At 43.0% G+C, this 14,063-nt stretch overlaps 2 protein-coding genes across 2 annotated transcripts in view; one reads left to right on the top strand and one right to left on the bottom strand.

Moving 5' to 3' along the window:
* si:dkey-220o5.5 (actin filament-associated protein 1-like 2) overlaps positions 1-13,375 on the top strand; it is a 15,140-nt gene extending 1,765 nt beyond the window's left edge. The window contains exons 2-16 of the mRNA XM_034596637.1: positions 4,433-4,567; positions 4,665-4,742; positions 5,067-5,125; positions 6,559-6,676; positions 7,368-7,597; positions 8,019-8,198; positions 9,245-9,331; positions 9,440-9,509; positions 9,830-10,095; positions 11,193-11,302; positions 11,384-11,501; positions 11,948-12,005; positions 12,109-12,275; positions 12,626-12,736; positions 13,040-13,375. Coding sequence (XP_034452528.1) covers positions 4,433-4,567; positions 4,665-4,742; positions 5,067-5,125; positions 6,559-6,676; positions 7,368-7,597; positions 8,019-8,198; positions 9,245-9,331; positions 9,440-9,509; positions 9,830-10,095; positions 11,193-11,302; positions 11,384-11,501; positions 11,948-12,005; positions 12,109-12,275; positions 12,626-12,736; positions 13,040-13,066 — 1,814 coding nt within the window. The 3' untranslated portion in view covers positions 13,067-13,375. The remainder of the gene's footprint in view (positions 1-4,432; positions 4,568-4,664; positions 4,743-5,066; positions 5,126-6,558; positions 6,677-7,367; positions 7,598-8,018; positions 8,199-9,244; positions 9,332-9,439; positions 9,510-9,829; positions 10,096-11,192; positions 11,303-11,383; positions 11,502-11,947; positions 12,006-12,108; positions 12,276-12,625; positions 12,737-13,039) is intronic.
* The window catches only part of spinb (spindlin b), a 35,700-nt gene continuing 29,311 nt past the window's right edge, over positions 7,675-14,063 (bottom strand). The window contains 2 exon segments of the mRNA XM_034596649.1: positions 7,675-7,686; positions 8,118-8,126. The gene's annotated coding sequence lies outside the window, so the exon portion shown is untranslated.

The raw sequence follows: 14,063 nt of genomic DNA, 5'->3' as shown, positions 1-14,063 counted from the left end.
GAACAACTGTTTCCTGACTGATTCCAGTCGGAGCTCATTTCACTGCTGCACCTTCAGAGATCACATTTAACACTTGAACATAAAATGTGAAGCTTGTAATTTATCTTCATGATTTTCTCATCCAGCTGTTCATCTTTCATACGTGTTAAAGACGTACGAGTTAATTTGCTGCGAGTCAGTAACGATGAGAAACTTCTGCTGATTGGACGAGAAGCTCGGTCAGTTTGAGGAAACGGCAACTCAGTAACGTAAATGTTTCTGCTCGTCTATATTTAACGAGCAGAAGATGAAAGAGAAAGCTGCTCCACAACACACACACACACACACACACACACACACACACACACACACACACACACACACACACACACACACACACACACACACACGCGCGTGCACACACACACACACACACGCGCTCACACACACACACACACACACACACACACACACACCCACACACACTCACTCACACACACACACACACACACCCACACACACACTGTGGTAGGAGGTATGGTGGAATACCTAATTTGAGGGTTGGGGTTTTATGGTGAAGTAGCTCATGTCACTAAAACACACACACACACGATGACCTTTACTTTCTTTCTTTTAACGCAGCTTTATTGACATGGACACAGTCTGTCCCTTCAAAGACTCTTATTGTGAAAATATGTGACTGTTAAAAAACAACAGAAACATTTCACAGGACAAACTGAATTCATGTTTATTTGTTTGTTGTCTTTCATTGATTCAACACTGGACCTGATTCACTGTCTACAACATCAAACAACATCAAAGCCACAGACAGGAAGTGATGTTGATCAGATAAGAAGCGTTCAGGAGCTTAAATGCTTCATGTCTCTGTCCGTCTGATGTCTTGTCTCTGTCGTCTCTGTCGTCTCTGTTATTTCTGTGTTCATGTCTCTGTCTTCTTGTCTCTGTCGTCTCTGTCGTGTCTGTTTTCTCATCTCTGTCGTCTCTGTCGTCTCTGTCGTCTCTGTCTTCATGTCTATGTCCTCTGGTCTCTGTCCTCTGGTCTCTGTTGTCTCATTTCTGTCTTATAGTCTCTGTCTTCTATGTCTCTGTGGTCTTGTGATTGTCATCTTGTCTCCGTGTTGTTGTTGACGTGTGGTGGGCGTGTGAGGTATGTGCAGCTCGGTGTTTAAAGCAGCAGCGTCGTGATAAGCAGAGCGTCAGGATCCTTTAAATCAGCAGAGACGAGTTAATGAGTCAACCTCGTCGTCCCACTCAGCTCCGACTGAATGGACTCAGTCTGTCTGTGTGAATGGAGCTTCAGTTCCTCTGACTTCAGATTCATTCACTCAACAGAAAACAACACGACATGTTCATGTCATCACTATTTTTATAAAATGAGTTCTAAATACAGAAACTATAAAATCATCATCTTATTCAGAGAAACGAAATAATGTTTGGAGGATGGAGTTTGTAGGAGTCTGTTAGGAGGTTCTAGTTTACCTTGATGATGTTCTGATGGTCTTCAGTGTAATGTAAGTGGTTCTAGAGGTGGTTTGGGTGGTTCTAATGGTCATGTGAGAGGTTCTAGACGAGGAGAGGAGGTTTCAGAGGGTGAAGAGAGGTTGTCGGGGTTCTTGAAATGGTTTTAGTCATCCAACAGGTTCTGATGGTTCATATAGAAGGTTCTTGTCTTCCTTGATGATGTTCTAATGGTCTGGGAAGTTCTATTTGTCCTTCAGGACGTTCAAGTTGTTCCACACATAATTCGAGAGGTGGTTTGAGTGGTTCTAGTGGTCATGTGAGTGATCTTCTAGGAGGGTCCAGTGGGCACAGAGGAGGTGTGGGGGGTTATTAAACTGGTTTTATTTGTCCATAAGAGGTTTATGAAGTTCTTATGTTCATTAATGATACTCTAATGTTCTTATAGAGTTCAAAAGTTCATGTTGGTTGTTCTCGTGATCCTTTATCAACAGCGCTCCTCGGCCATTCAGGATATTTTATGGTCATTCACGATGTTCTGGTGATGATCAAGGACGTTCTCTGTGTCATTTAGGTGCTTTTAGTTTGTTTGTTAAGAAGTTGTGACTGAGCAGGTTCTGAGGGCCCTTTATGTGGTTGTAGGGGCCATAACGGTGGTTGTCCTGTTCCTTTGGGAGGTTCTATTGGACAATAAGGTTGTTTGGTCCTGGAGGTGGTTCTTGTGGTCAGTGAAGAGGGTTGAATGTACTTTTGATGGTCAAGAAGTTTTATAAGGGGTTCTTTATGAGGTTCTATCAGGTTCTAGGGGTCTTAAGCAGGCTTTATGGGTCCACTGAAAGGTTGACATGGTCTCCAAGGAGGTCCTACTGGCTCTGTAGATGGTTCTTTTTTGTCCTTTCAGATGTCCTTGAGATGTCCATTAAGAGGGTTTTAAGGGTCATTGTGGACTATTGGTCCTTCAGGATACTCCAGTGGTCTTTTGGTTCCAGTGTTGGTCATAGAAAACGTTCTTCAATTCTATTCGCAGGTTCTTCTGGTCATTGAGGGGATTCTAAAGAGGAGTTGAGAAGTTGTGAGGATCATTATGGAGTCATTCAAGAGCTTCTCGCTCTCCTTTTGTTTTTATTTATAGGATCATTTAGCCATAGAGGAGGTTCTACGTTAAACGTCAAATTAATATGTTTATTCAGTACAGTTGTTTTCCACGACAAAATACTTCCTGTTTCCCAGTTTTTGTGCAGGAACCTTGAGTTTTGAAATGACGTAACAACACAGTCATTCACACCGAGTCTTTATTCTGAGTTAAACATTAGCAGCTTATCAGTGTGTGTCGTCCCTTCAGTTAACGTGAAGGTCAGGAAGTTGGTGATGGGAAACCTGAGCAGACTCAGGTTCTGTTTCACGCCTCAGCAGAACAACTCATAAAAACTGATCTGAAGTCACATCATGACTGAGGTGATAATTACCTGAATCTGAACATGAATCTTCATGAATAAACATTGTAATGACTTGATAGGTTAGTTTGTAAAATACAAGGTTTGTGTTTTTTATCTGTGTGACAGTGGATAATAATTTGAACTGAGAGACTTTTTTCTCTGCGTTTGAATGATTTCAGCTCTTTATTCTTCTGAGGCCGAGACACAGTCAGTATTCATTCACACAGAGAGAGAGAGACAACGGCTGCTTTCATGAGACGAACACAGATCGACCTCATGTCTTATCAACCTGATGACGACAAACTGAACCCAGATCAGTTGTCCAGCTTGTTTAACGACACGAGAAACTCACATAAAGACATGAATAATCTGATATAGAGACTCGTAATTTAGCGTGTACATGTTGGAACATGCAAACAGTAACATGCTAAGTTCAGAGAAAGTGTAGCCACATGTTGTTCAATATTTAACATGTTAGCCTTGAACACTGATCATAGACAGTGACGAGCAGGAGTCATGACCTAAATGTGGTCGACACCTACTGGGGCTTCTGTCAGGACTGTGATTGGACCGTCACTGTCCAATCAAAACCTGGTGCAAAAACAGGGTCACGACTCCTACTTGTAACTTCAGGGTCACATAGAGTGTGGGAACTTTAAGCACTGACTTTTAGATGCAAGTTTTCCACTTTCGAGCTTTTCACACGTGGTCACAAAAGCACCTTTCCTGTGTCTGTGACTGACCTCATCACTGTATGTGACCTCATCACTGTGTCTGACCTCATTATCTGACCTCATCACTGTGTCTGACCTCATCACTGTGTCTGACCTCATCACTGTGTCTGACCTCATTATCTGACCTCATCACTGTATGTGACCTCATCACTGTGTCTGACCTCATTATCTGACCTCATCACTGTATGTGACCTCATCACTGTATGTGACCTCATCACTGTATGTGACCTCATTATCTGACATCATCACTGACCTCATTTTATTCACTCAAATACAAATCTTTGCTACACATGTATTAACTATTTTAGCATCATATAGAATGATTTGTGAACCCGACCTTGAGCCCAGTCTAGTACTTGAGTAAATGTATTTTAAACCCTGTCTGTCTCTCTGTCTGTCTCTCTGTCTGTCCCTCTGTCTGTCCCTCTGTCTGTCCCTCTGTCTGTCTGTCTGTCTCTCTGTCTGTCTGTCTGTCTCTCTGTGTCTCTGTCTGTCTGTCTGTCTGTCTGTCTGTCTGTCTGTCTGTCTGTCTGTCTGTCTGTCTGTGTCTGTCTGTCCCTCTGTCTGTCCCTCTGTCTCTCTGTCTCTCTGTCTCTCTGTCTCTCTGTCTCTCTGTCTCTGTCTGTCTGTCTGTCCCTCTGTCTGTCCCTCTGTCTCTCTGTCTCTCTGTCTCTCTGTCTGTCTGTCTGTCTGTCTGTCTGTCTGTCTGTCCCTCTGTCTGTCTGTCTGTCTGTCCCTCTGTCTGTCTGTCTGTCTGTCCCTCTGTCCCTCTGTCTCTCTGTCTGTCTGTCCCTCTGTCTTTAGTGCTGTCCAAGCTTCTCTGGGACCTGCAGTCCTTCCTGTCTGTTCTGGACTCAGAGAACTTGAGTTACATCGCTCAGGCTCAGAAGAAGTCCATCTCAGAGCTGCTGTCCAAACTGCAAACACACGACACCCCAGGTAACAATAATTATATATATATATATAGAAATATATATTCAGTAAAAGTTGAAGTGTCATTTTGTGTTAAAACTGATGAAGTCTGTTGTGTTTCCAGTGGAAGACGCTGAGTACATGATCATGAGCTGTCCCTCATCGTCTCCTAGCAACGAGCTGACAGACACACCTTGGACAGGTAATGCAGGACGTGTCCAACGCTCTGGACAGTTTGTTATCAAGAGTCACACTGAGCTGAAAAGACGTTTGTACCTGTGTGAAGATGAAACTTGTTTAAAGAAGCTGTCCAATGAAAAGCTGCACTTTAACCTGGTTAACGTGGTTTTACCAGAACGGACTCGTTTGTCCAAAGCATCATGTTGAATCCTCAGAGCTGCTGATCAGGACCGTTATGTTACATGAATGTTAGAAACATGTTATTAGCTGTTTGATAACATGTCAAACAGAGGCGCCTGTTGTTGTGCTGGTTGTTTGTTTGTTTACTGTTTGTTTGTTGTCGAAGGCGTCTTCTCCTCTGAGCTGCTCTCGAACCAGGACTCGTGCGTCTGGCTGAAGAATGAGGTGAGTCAGTACAACTTCACTTCCTTTCTGTTTCCATGAGGAGGACCAGTCCTCTGTGAACGCTGGTTGAAAGCTCCAGTAGCCGGTAAACCCACTAACATCGGGCTTCTGTCTCTGATGGGAATGGATTCACAGGAAGTGGAACTCCTCTAATTGCGATGGGAAAGGACCTAATCACCTTTTTTTAAACCAACGTTTAAAAAAGCTGTTACCTGCAAATTCTGGTGTAAATAATAAAAGCACACACTCATTTAAAGCTGTAAGTAACTAAGAAATACTTGAACTGTACATTAGTATTTATAATGTATTGTTGATTTAACTTCTACTTTGTGCTGCACTACATTTATGATACTTTGATTCTCCATGGAAAACATCTTTATCATTATTCCACATGACAGATTAAAGCTCTGCTGCAGAATAACACACTGACATGTAATCTACAGAACAGTGGAAGACATCAGGGCCCCACAAAGCTTTGTGGGCCCCTGGGGCCCCTGGGAGGTTCTTCATGGGGGGGGGAGGAGGAGGAGGAGGAGGAGGAGGAGGAGGAGGAGGGTCAGTAATGTGATGTGGGTCAGTAATGACAGACTGAGTCCTGAGGTTAGGGAGGAGACAACCGGGTTAGTGTGTGTGTGTGTGTGTGTGTGTGTGTGTGTCCGATGACAGGATGTACAGTGTTTACATATGAAGCCATCTCCCCTTTATCTCTCATCCTATTGGCTGAGAGCTCTGCAGAGGAAGTGGTCACTGATGGCGGCAGATTAGCATCTGGTCTACGTGATGGATGGACAGAGCACACACACACACACACACACACACACACACACACACACACACACACACACACACACATTAATATACCTAAACACACGTCTCCTGGGGAAACTTGTTCCTACGCAGCCTTTTTAAATTCACTGGCTTCATAAAGGTCTTGACAGCGATGTTGTGGTAGTAACTGAGTATTCACTCATTACAGTATTTCCACATAATGTGAGTATTATTTGCTTCTTAAATACTTAACTCCACCTTATTTTAAAGGGAAATGCTGCACATTGTACTGCACTGTCAAGTTTTTTTCACATATTTAAACATATCATCTTGTAAAGTGTATAATTCACTTCCTGTTTCCTCACCCTGAAGTCAACGCATTTGATTTGAGGATTGAAATTAGATCTGCAACGTTTTTAACTTTTATTCTGCCACATAAAATACAACTTAAAAACCTGCTTATGATTATGTGTCGCTCTTTACAAATGAATATATAAATGAGACCACAGACTTTAAATAAACATGGTGACATGACGGCAAACCATCTCGATCGCCCTCTAGTGGCTGGCTGCAGTGTAGGTCATAAACCCTGCCTCCTCCATGTTAGCAGATGGGACATGGACCAAACTTAAAAAATCGATCTCTTTTATTTGCTGTTATTTCAGATTCAGGGCCCCACAGTGCCCCCCCACCCACCAGGAGGTCTAGGAAGTGATGATGATGAAGATACTTACGAAGAAGCAGAACCCTACATACCTGCCGACACGACCACGTCGAACACCGGTATCACACACACACACACACACACACACACACACACACACACACACACACACACACACACACACAAGCTGGGTTTACATTTAACAAGTTGTTCAAGAGAGCAAAGAAAATGTAAATTTGATCCAACAACTGGTTTAAAAAGAATAAACTGGGCTGCACACGTTCACCAGAAGGTGGTGCTATTATCTACGTTTCCAACCTGGAAGAAGAAGAAGAAACGTGAGAAAGTGAACGTTGAGTTCAGGACTTTTTCATGTTTTAAAGGAATATCCTGAAAGATTGTGGAGACAGTTTTCTTCCTCTTCCTCTTCCTCTTCCTCTCCCTCTTCCTCTTCCTCTTCCTCTTCCTCTTCCCCTTCCCCTTCCTCATCTTCCTGTTCCTCTTGTACCTCTTCCTCTTCCTAATCTTCCTCTTCTTCCTCTTCTTCCTCTTCTTCCTCTTCTTCCTCTTCTTCCTCTTCTTCTTCTTTATGTCTGGAAGAAACAGCTGTTCAGTCATGTGAGGTAAATCTTCTCTACGTCACAACTTATTCAGAAGAATTTACTTTGTCATTTTGTTACATTTCCAGTCAAACTTTCTGCTGTGATACTTTTAAAATGCACATTAAAACATGTCGATGGAAACACAGCTACAGGAACACGTGTAGCAACACGTCAACGTTAAGATATTAACACTAACCTTCATCTTCAGAGAAGGCGGATTCAGACAGCAGTCACTATGAGTCGTACGGTGATGAAGATGATGAGGAGGATGAGGGGGAGGAGCTAGTGAAGGACAGAGCTCATTACATCCAATGGAGCGCCTCTCAGCCCTGCCTAAGACCCGCCCCTGAGTCCCGCCTCTGTGGTTACCTGTGGAGGAGGAAGTGGCTCGGACAGTGGACCAAACAGCTGTTCATCATCCGGAACAACGAGCTGCTGGTGAGCGCCGTCCACTCGAGGCTGCTGTGATCAAACTGTGACGAGGCCTCGCTACCACAGACTGTAAATAAATATGGACGACATGACGGCTTCCAAAAGTGAAGCCAAAGCATCTTGATCTCCCCCTGGTGTCTGGTTGCAGTATAGGTCATAAACTCCTCCTCCTCCTCCTCCATGTTAGCAGATGGAACATGGACCAAACTAACAAATCAAAGTAGACGTTAAAATGTTTGTCAAAGATGGTCATCACCACAAGATGGCAGTGTTTGTATCTGAGATATTTTGGCTTCATTTCTAGAGGGAGTGTGTTGTCGTCTTTATTTACAGTCTTTGATCGTACGTAAATCAAAGTCAGCAGATCACATGACTCCACTGAAACTCTGCCTCACTTTCTGTGTTGATATCTTTCTGTGTGTGTCAGTGTTATAAATGTGCTCGGGACCTGCTGCCTCACCTGGAGCTGAACCTGCGCGGCTGTCAGCTCGTCTACAAGTCCAAGAGCAACAGGAAGATCCAGCACCAGCTCAAACTGGTTTTGCTGGGCTCCGACACCCTGGTGCTGGGATACAGCAGCTTCCAGCAGGCCGACGAGTGGAGGAGGGTCAGCAGCACACCACACATCTCACAGAGAAGCACATTTAGCACTTCAAATAATTTGTTAAAGATTAGAGCAGTCGTCCCCGACCTTTGACCTCTGACACAAAGCCAGCGTGATGTCTCCCATGTTTCAGATATATAAAGTTCTCACATGATTCTAAAGAGAAATCATCGACGTTTCACCTACAAATAAACTGTTTTCAGACATGAACTCTGGGAAATGTCTGGAAGATTGTTCCTGGACATTTTCTGTCGCAATCATCATCACGTTAAGTTAAAGGTTCAGAGTGAAGGATTAAGTGGCATTTTCAGGTGTTGCCTAAATCCGAATCCCACGACCTGGAAGACTGAGGATCTTCACAGATATTTAGTGACCTCTAGTGGTGAAGTTACATATTATAACCAACTAAACCCTGAGGACATGAGGACACGAGGACTCTCAAGATGCTTTTACACATGAACGCTGTAAAATGTTGTCTGGGCATTTCCTGTAGTTAGTGTTTCTCCTGTGAAGCAGCAGCACCGGCGTCGGCCCTCATCACCGAAACCTCTGAACCTTCTCGTGTTTCCAAGTGGACGTCTTCGTCCTCTACGTGTACGGCTCCTCTTCTTCATCCTGAGATCTTTGTGTTCTTCCAGTTTCACGTCCGTCACGTGTTAGAAACCTCGTCAACACGTCCACTCGCTCTCTGGGAAGCTTCAGGACATTGTCCTGGGGGGTCGGCAGGAAACGTTCTGGAAACATGTCTGGAGTTCAGTGCAGGTTCATGAAAACAGCTTCAGGGAAAAGGACAAACCCCAACAACAGTTTAGTGAATCTTCTTCTTCTTTCCTCTCCCACGAATCTTCTGACGACCCTTCAGATTTATCTGTCTTCCATTTTGTGTCCCTATGTTGGGACTAAAATAGCTGTTCACAAAGTAGTGAAAACTAGTTTTCTTTTATTGAGTTCTTTATCTTCCACTTCTAGTTTTATTTCGATAGTCACACATGAATATTGTAGCTCAGGTGCAAATACTGTATGTGAATATATATTGACCGTGTGTGCAGGTGATAGAGGAGGTGAGTGTTGGAGGTGAAGAGGAGATTCATCGATCATCATCTCTGATCCGATCAGAGCAGCTGCTGTCCTGCAGGGTGAGACACACACACACACACACACACACACACACACACACACACACACACCCTCCAGATGAATCAGTTATACAATGTGACGTCCCCTCTCGCTGTGTGTCTCTTCAGTCCAGTTCAGTCCAGACCGACTCTGAGGAGGAGAAACCTTCAGCTCGCTGCAGCCTCCACAAACACAAAGGTACTGAAAGCGTCAGAAACGTTTTCCTGTTCGTTTCAAACATTTCACAGTTAATTTCCAGATCCTGTTTGCAGACTCTTGATAAACTTGAATCTTCAGCTGAACAGAAACAACACACGACGACAGACTTCACTGTTCTGAGTCCTGTAATGACCAGTATGCACAAAAACACTGATTGTTTCATCTTCGTTAGTGCTAATCCTTTAGTGTGGGAGACACTGTCGACCAATCAGCTGTTAGCTGCTCAGTGAGAAGACTAAGAGTACGGGACCCAGAGTTGATCCCTGTGGTGCTCCACATGTGGTGTTTGTGATTGACAGGCAACCTGAACGTGCTGATGAACTGTCAATGGCAGAGTTTACTGTGTCGGGTGGAGGACGGCGTCCTTAACATGTTTGGAGAGGAGGAGGAGGAGGAGGAGGAGAAGGAGGAGGAGGAGGAGGAGGAGGGAGGGGAGAGGAAGAGGGAGCGATCCCCTCAGTACACTGTCCAGCTCCGAGGCTGCGAGGTACGAGCCGGGCCCGACACTGACCACTCCTACAGGATCACACTGAGCATGCTCGGGGACCAGGTCGCGGTGCTGGAGGTGAGTGTTTGCTCACAGGTTCTTATTTTATTTTATTATTAATTCTTTGTTTGTGTATTCATGTGCAGGGACCGTGCACATGAATACACAAAGAGATGTTGTGGCCATTTTAGGTAAAAGAATTGTTGTCAAACTATATTATTTATGAGATTAAAGTCGTACATTTATGAGAAGAAAAGCTCCAATATTCTGTGAAATTAAACATTTTTAACTTAATTTTATTTATGCATCTGGAAAAAAAACATCTCGGACAAATATGACGATTTTTACAACATGAATCAAACAAGTTCACATCCCAGAGTGTTTTGGTTCATTTTACAATCTGGGCTAAAAGCATTTTCTGATTAAATCTTATCTCAAAGTATAATTAGTGTCGGTGGTCGACTGCAGGTCGCTGTGAGCTGCAGCGTGTGATGACGTGGATCCAACCTTTCAAATTAAAGCGATGATGTTCCTCGACAAAAACAAGGGTTTTCTTTCGAGCTTTTTTCTGAGAAAAAAAAGTTTCATGTGGAGTACCACAGGGATCAACTCTGGATCCCCCACTGTTTAGTCTCTTCACCACTAGGGGGCATATTTAGCCAGCATGACACTAAATTAGAAACTTCATAGCTTTAAATATATCGACTTAGAAGTAGCATTTCTAATCATATAAAGCCTAAAATGACCTTTAAAAGAATCAGGACAAAACCTAAACACTAGTTTTTGATTCATTATAAATAAAAGAGCGATTAGAAAAAAGTACATTACGATGTAATGAACAGATCTCACAGCTGAAGTCATTGATTCTTCAGATCGTTTCATAAAAATGAAATAAAACATTGTTACAAATAAAAGAGACAAATAAGACTAAAGAAATGATTTGCTCAAAAGGAAACATTCAGACATGACAACATGTAAATAAAAACATGTGATGTCAATATTCTCAGATAAACGATGCTCGACTGTCGAACTGAACGTTAACATGTGAACATATCATCAATAACAAAACAATAATTTCATTATTTACACCACGTGACAAACAATAACCTGACGTATTTTCTTTATAATCAATTATTGTTTATTAATTGGTTAATTTTGTTTCCTCCCTCCCTCAGGTCGGTAGTTCGGAGGAAAAGGAGCGTTGGCTGAAGCTACTGCAGGACGGAGCTGTCAGTCACAGTCACCATGACAACAACGCACAGGGACACACAGGTGGAGTTCTCAGGTAAGGGTCACGTCCTTCTTCTTCTTCTTCTTCTTCTTCTTCTTCTTCTTCTTCTTCCTCTTCTTCTTCGTCTCTCCTCAGTGGGCTGCAGACTCGGAGGTTTCCCACCTCCAACACCTACATGGACGACCCCTTCCACCTGAGTGGACCAGGCCGGGACCAGCCCATCTACTCCAACACCTCCATCCTGGAGCACATGGTACAAACACATGTGTAACTTCACTGCAAAACATATGAAACATGGCAAAGTATTTTCATATTTATACTGTGACATAACTAACACGAGTGGATGACATGCAGAGCTGGGAAGTAACAAAGTTCAGATCCTTTGTTTTTCATGTTCACAAATCTTTTCTAGATTAGTTCCTCTTCTAGTAAATAGTTCTTTTATTTTATTTAAAGAAGAGTTGTTCAAGTGAAATAATCTTTAAACTATATTAATGTGACATGAGTTTGCTTTGAACATCTGGAAGAAAACTTTTTTCTTTTATAGTTTGAGTACATTTCAGGACCTGTACTTTTATACTTTTACTTGAGTAAAGAGGTTGAATCAGTACTTTTACTTGTGTAAGTACTGATTGTATCTGTACTTTTGTGTACTTTTACCTCCGGTGATGACATATTAGTAACAGTGTTTGTCTTCAGCTCCACAGCTCAGAGTCGTCCAAAGACTCAGTGACCGTCAGCAACACAGATATCACCAGTGAGTCAGTTTGTATAAAGTTTCAGTGACTGTATATAAAGACCATCAGTGACTGTATATACAGAGGATCTGACGATATATAAACTGTTATTATATGTTTCAGACAGGAGGGGGGTGGAGGTGGAGCGCAGCGTTCAGAAGTTGGAGTTGACCGGGAAGAGGCCGGTGCAGCTGAGGTCCGGTTCAGAGATCAACCTGTCGTCTGCTGGGAAGCAAAACAAACGCACCTCTTTCCGACAGTCGCTGGCTGTGTGTAGTGAACGTGCTCAGGTGAACACACACATCAACCTGTCGCACAATACACACAAACAAACATTGATTGGTTATTTGTGTTGCACAGAGCTGCCTCTTCTTCTGGGGAACGTTTTCTGTAGATTTGAACTTTGTTCACACTCAATATAATAGGGAGAAACCAAGTTAATGTATAAACCCACATCAATCTAATGTCTCTGCTGGTGCCTGCTGGTCTCTCCTGGTCTCTACTGGTCTCTCCTGGTCCCTGCTGTCTCTCCTGGTCTCTCCTGGTCTCTGCTGGTCTCTCCTGGTCTCTGCTGGTCTCTCTTGGTCTCTCCTGGTCCCTGCTGTCTCTCCTGGTCTCTCCTGGTCTCTGCTGGTCTCAGGTGGGTTTCCTGAACCCTCTGCTGCGACGGACGGCCTCAGCTAAAACCTCTCTGAGACGAGCTCCGTCAGCGTTGTTCATGGAACATGGGAAGGTCTTCCAGAGGAAGAAGGTGAGAACATTCACAAACCAACCAGACACGTGGACTCTGGAATAGTGTCCGGACAATTCTGGACTTTGTGTTTCTCATGTGAAGAGACACACTGACAGGAACATGTCAGGAACATGTCAGGAACACGTCAGGAACACGATAGGAACACGTCAGGAACACGTCAGGAACATGTCAGGAACACGATAGGCACACGTCAGGAACACGTCTGTGGTTCAGTTCATGTCTGAAAACATCTGAATATAGAAATAATTTGTTGAATCTTCTCTTTATCTATGATCCAGTTAAATCTGTTTGTTTTTGCAGGAGTGGGAAACTAAAGCTGCAGTTTGACTCTTCATCACATCGTCACCTGAAGAGTCGTCTTATAACTTCACGTCTACGTCTCGTAACATATACACATTCAGTTAGCACTTTATTAGGAACACCTGTGCACCTGCTTCTTCCATCACTTATCCAATCAGCCAGTCATGTGGCAGCTTTATCTATGATCGATCATATTCCAGCACATGTGAACACGTCTGTGTACGGAGACAAATCTGTTTCTTCTTCTTCTTCTTCTTCTTCTTCTTCTTCTTCTTCTTCTTCTTCTTTGGTCGGTTTACGGCCATCTACTGCTGTACTTCAATCAATCAAATTTTATTTGTATAGCCCATATTCACAAATCACAATTTGTCTCATCGGGTCTAACAAGGTGAGACGTCCTCTGTTCTTAACCCTCAACAAGAATCTTTCCTTTTCTCTATCAATTTGTATTTGTGTGACTTTAGTTTTAAAAGTTGTTTTGTCTCTTTGTGGTTGTTTTGTGTCTTTGTCTCTTTGTGGTTGTTTTGTGTCTTTGTCTCTTTGTGGTTGTTTTGTCTCTTTGTGGTTGTTTTGTCTCTTTGTGGTTGTTTTGTGTCTTTGTCTCTTTGTGGTTGTTTTGTGTCTTTGTGGTTGTTTTGTGTCTTTCTTCCTGTGAGGCTCGTTCATTAATCAATCATCAGACGCAGCAGTAACTGAACAACGTGCTGAGCAGTGTGTTCAGTTACCTTTCTATGTTGTGTGTTTGCTTGTGTGCGTTGGATGTGACACAACTTCCTTGATTTTGTTTGTGATCAGTCACTGACCGATGTAAACTTCAGGATTTGTTTGATTTTATTTGTTGTTTGATGTGATTGTGTTGTAACTCAAACAGTTGTGTGTCATTGTTATTATATTCTGTACATATATAATGAATCCGTTTTGAATGCTTTATTCAAGTCACTCATTTGTATGATTTTTATATTTAGTGAATTTTGTAATCTCAGGAGAATGTGTGTTTGTTGGCGTTGGACTAAACACTGATGTG

This window comes from Hippoglossus hippoglossus, chromosome 9, assembly GCF_009819705.1.
Source record: "Hippoglossus hippoglossus isolate fHipHip1 chromosome 9, fHipHip1.pri, whole genome shotgun sequence".
NCBI classification, from domain to species: domain Eukaryota; kingdom Metazoa; phylum Chordata; class Actinopteri; order Pleuronectiformes; family Pleuronectidae; genus Hippoglossus; species Hippoglossus hippoglossus.
Note: the sequence above shows the minus strand (reverse complement) of the source record. Positions and strands in the feature narration are given on the sequence as shown.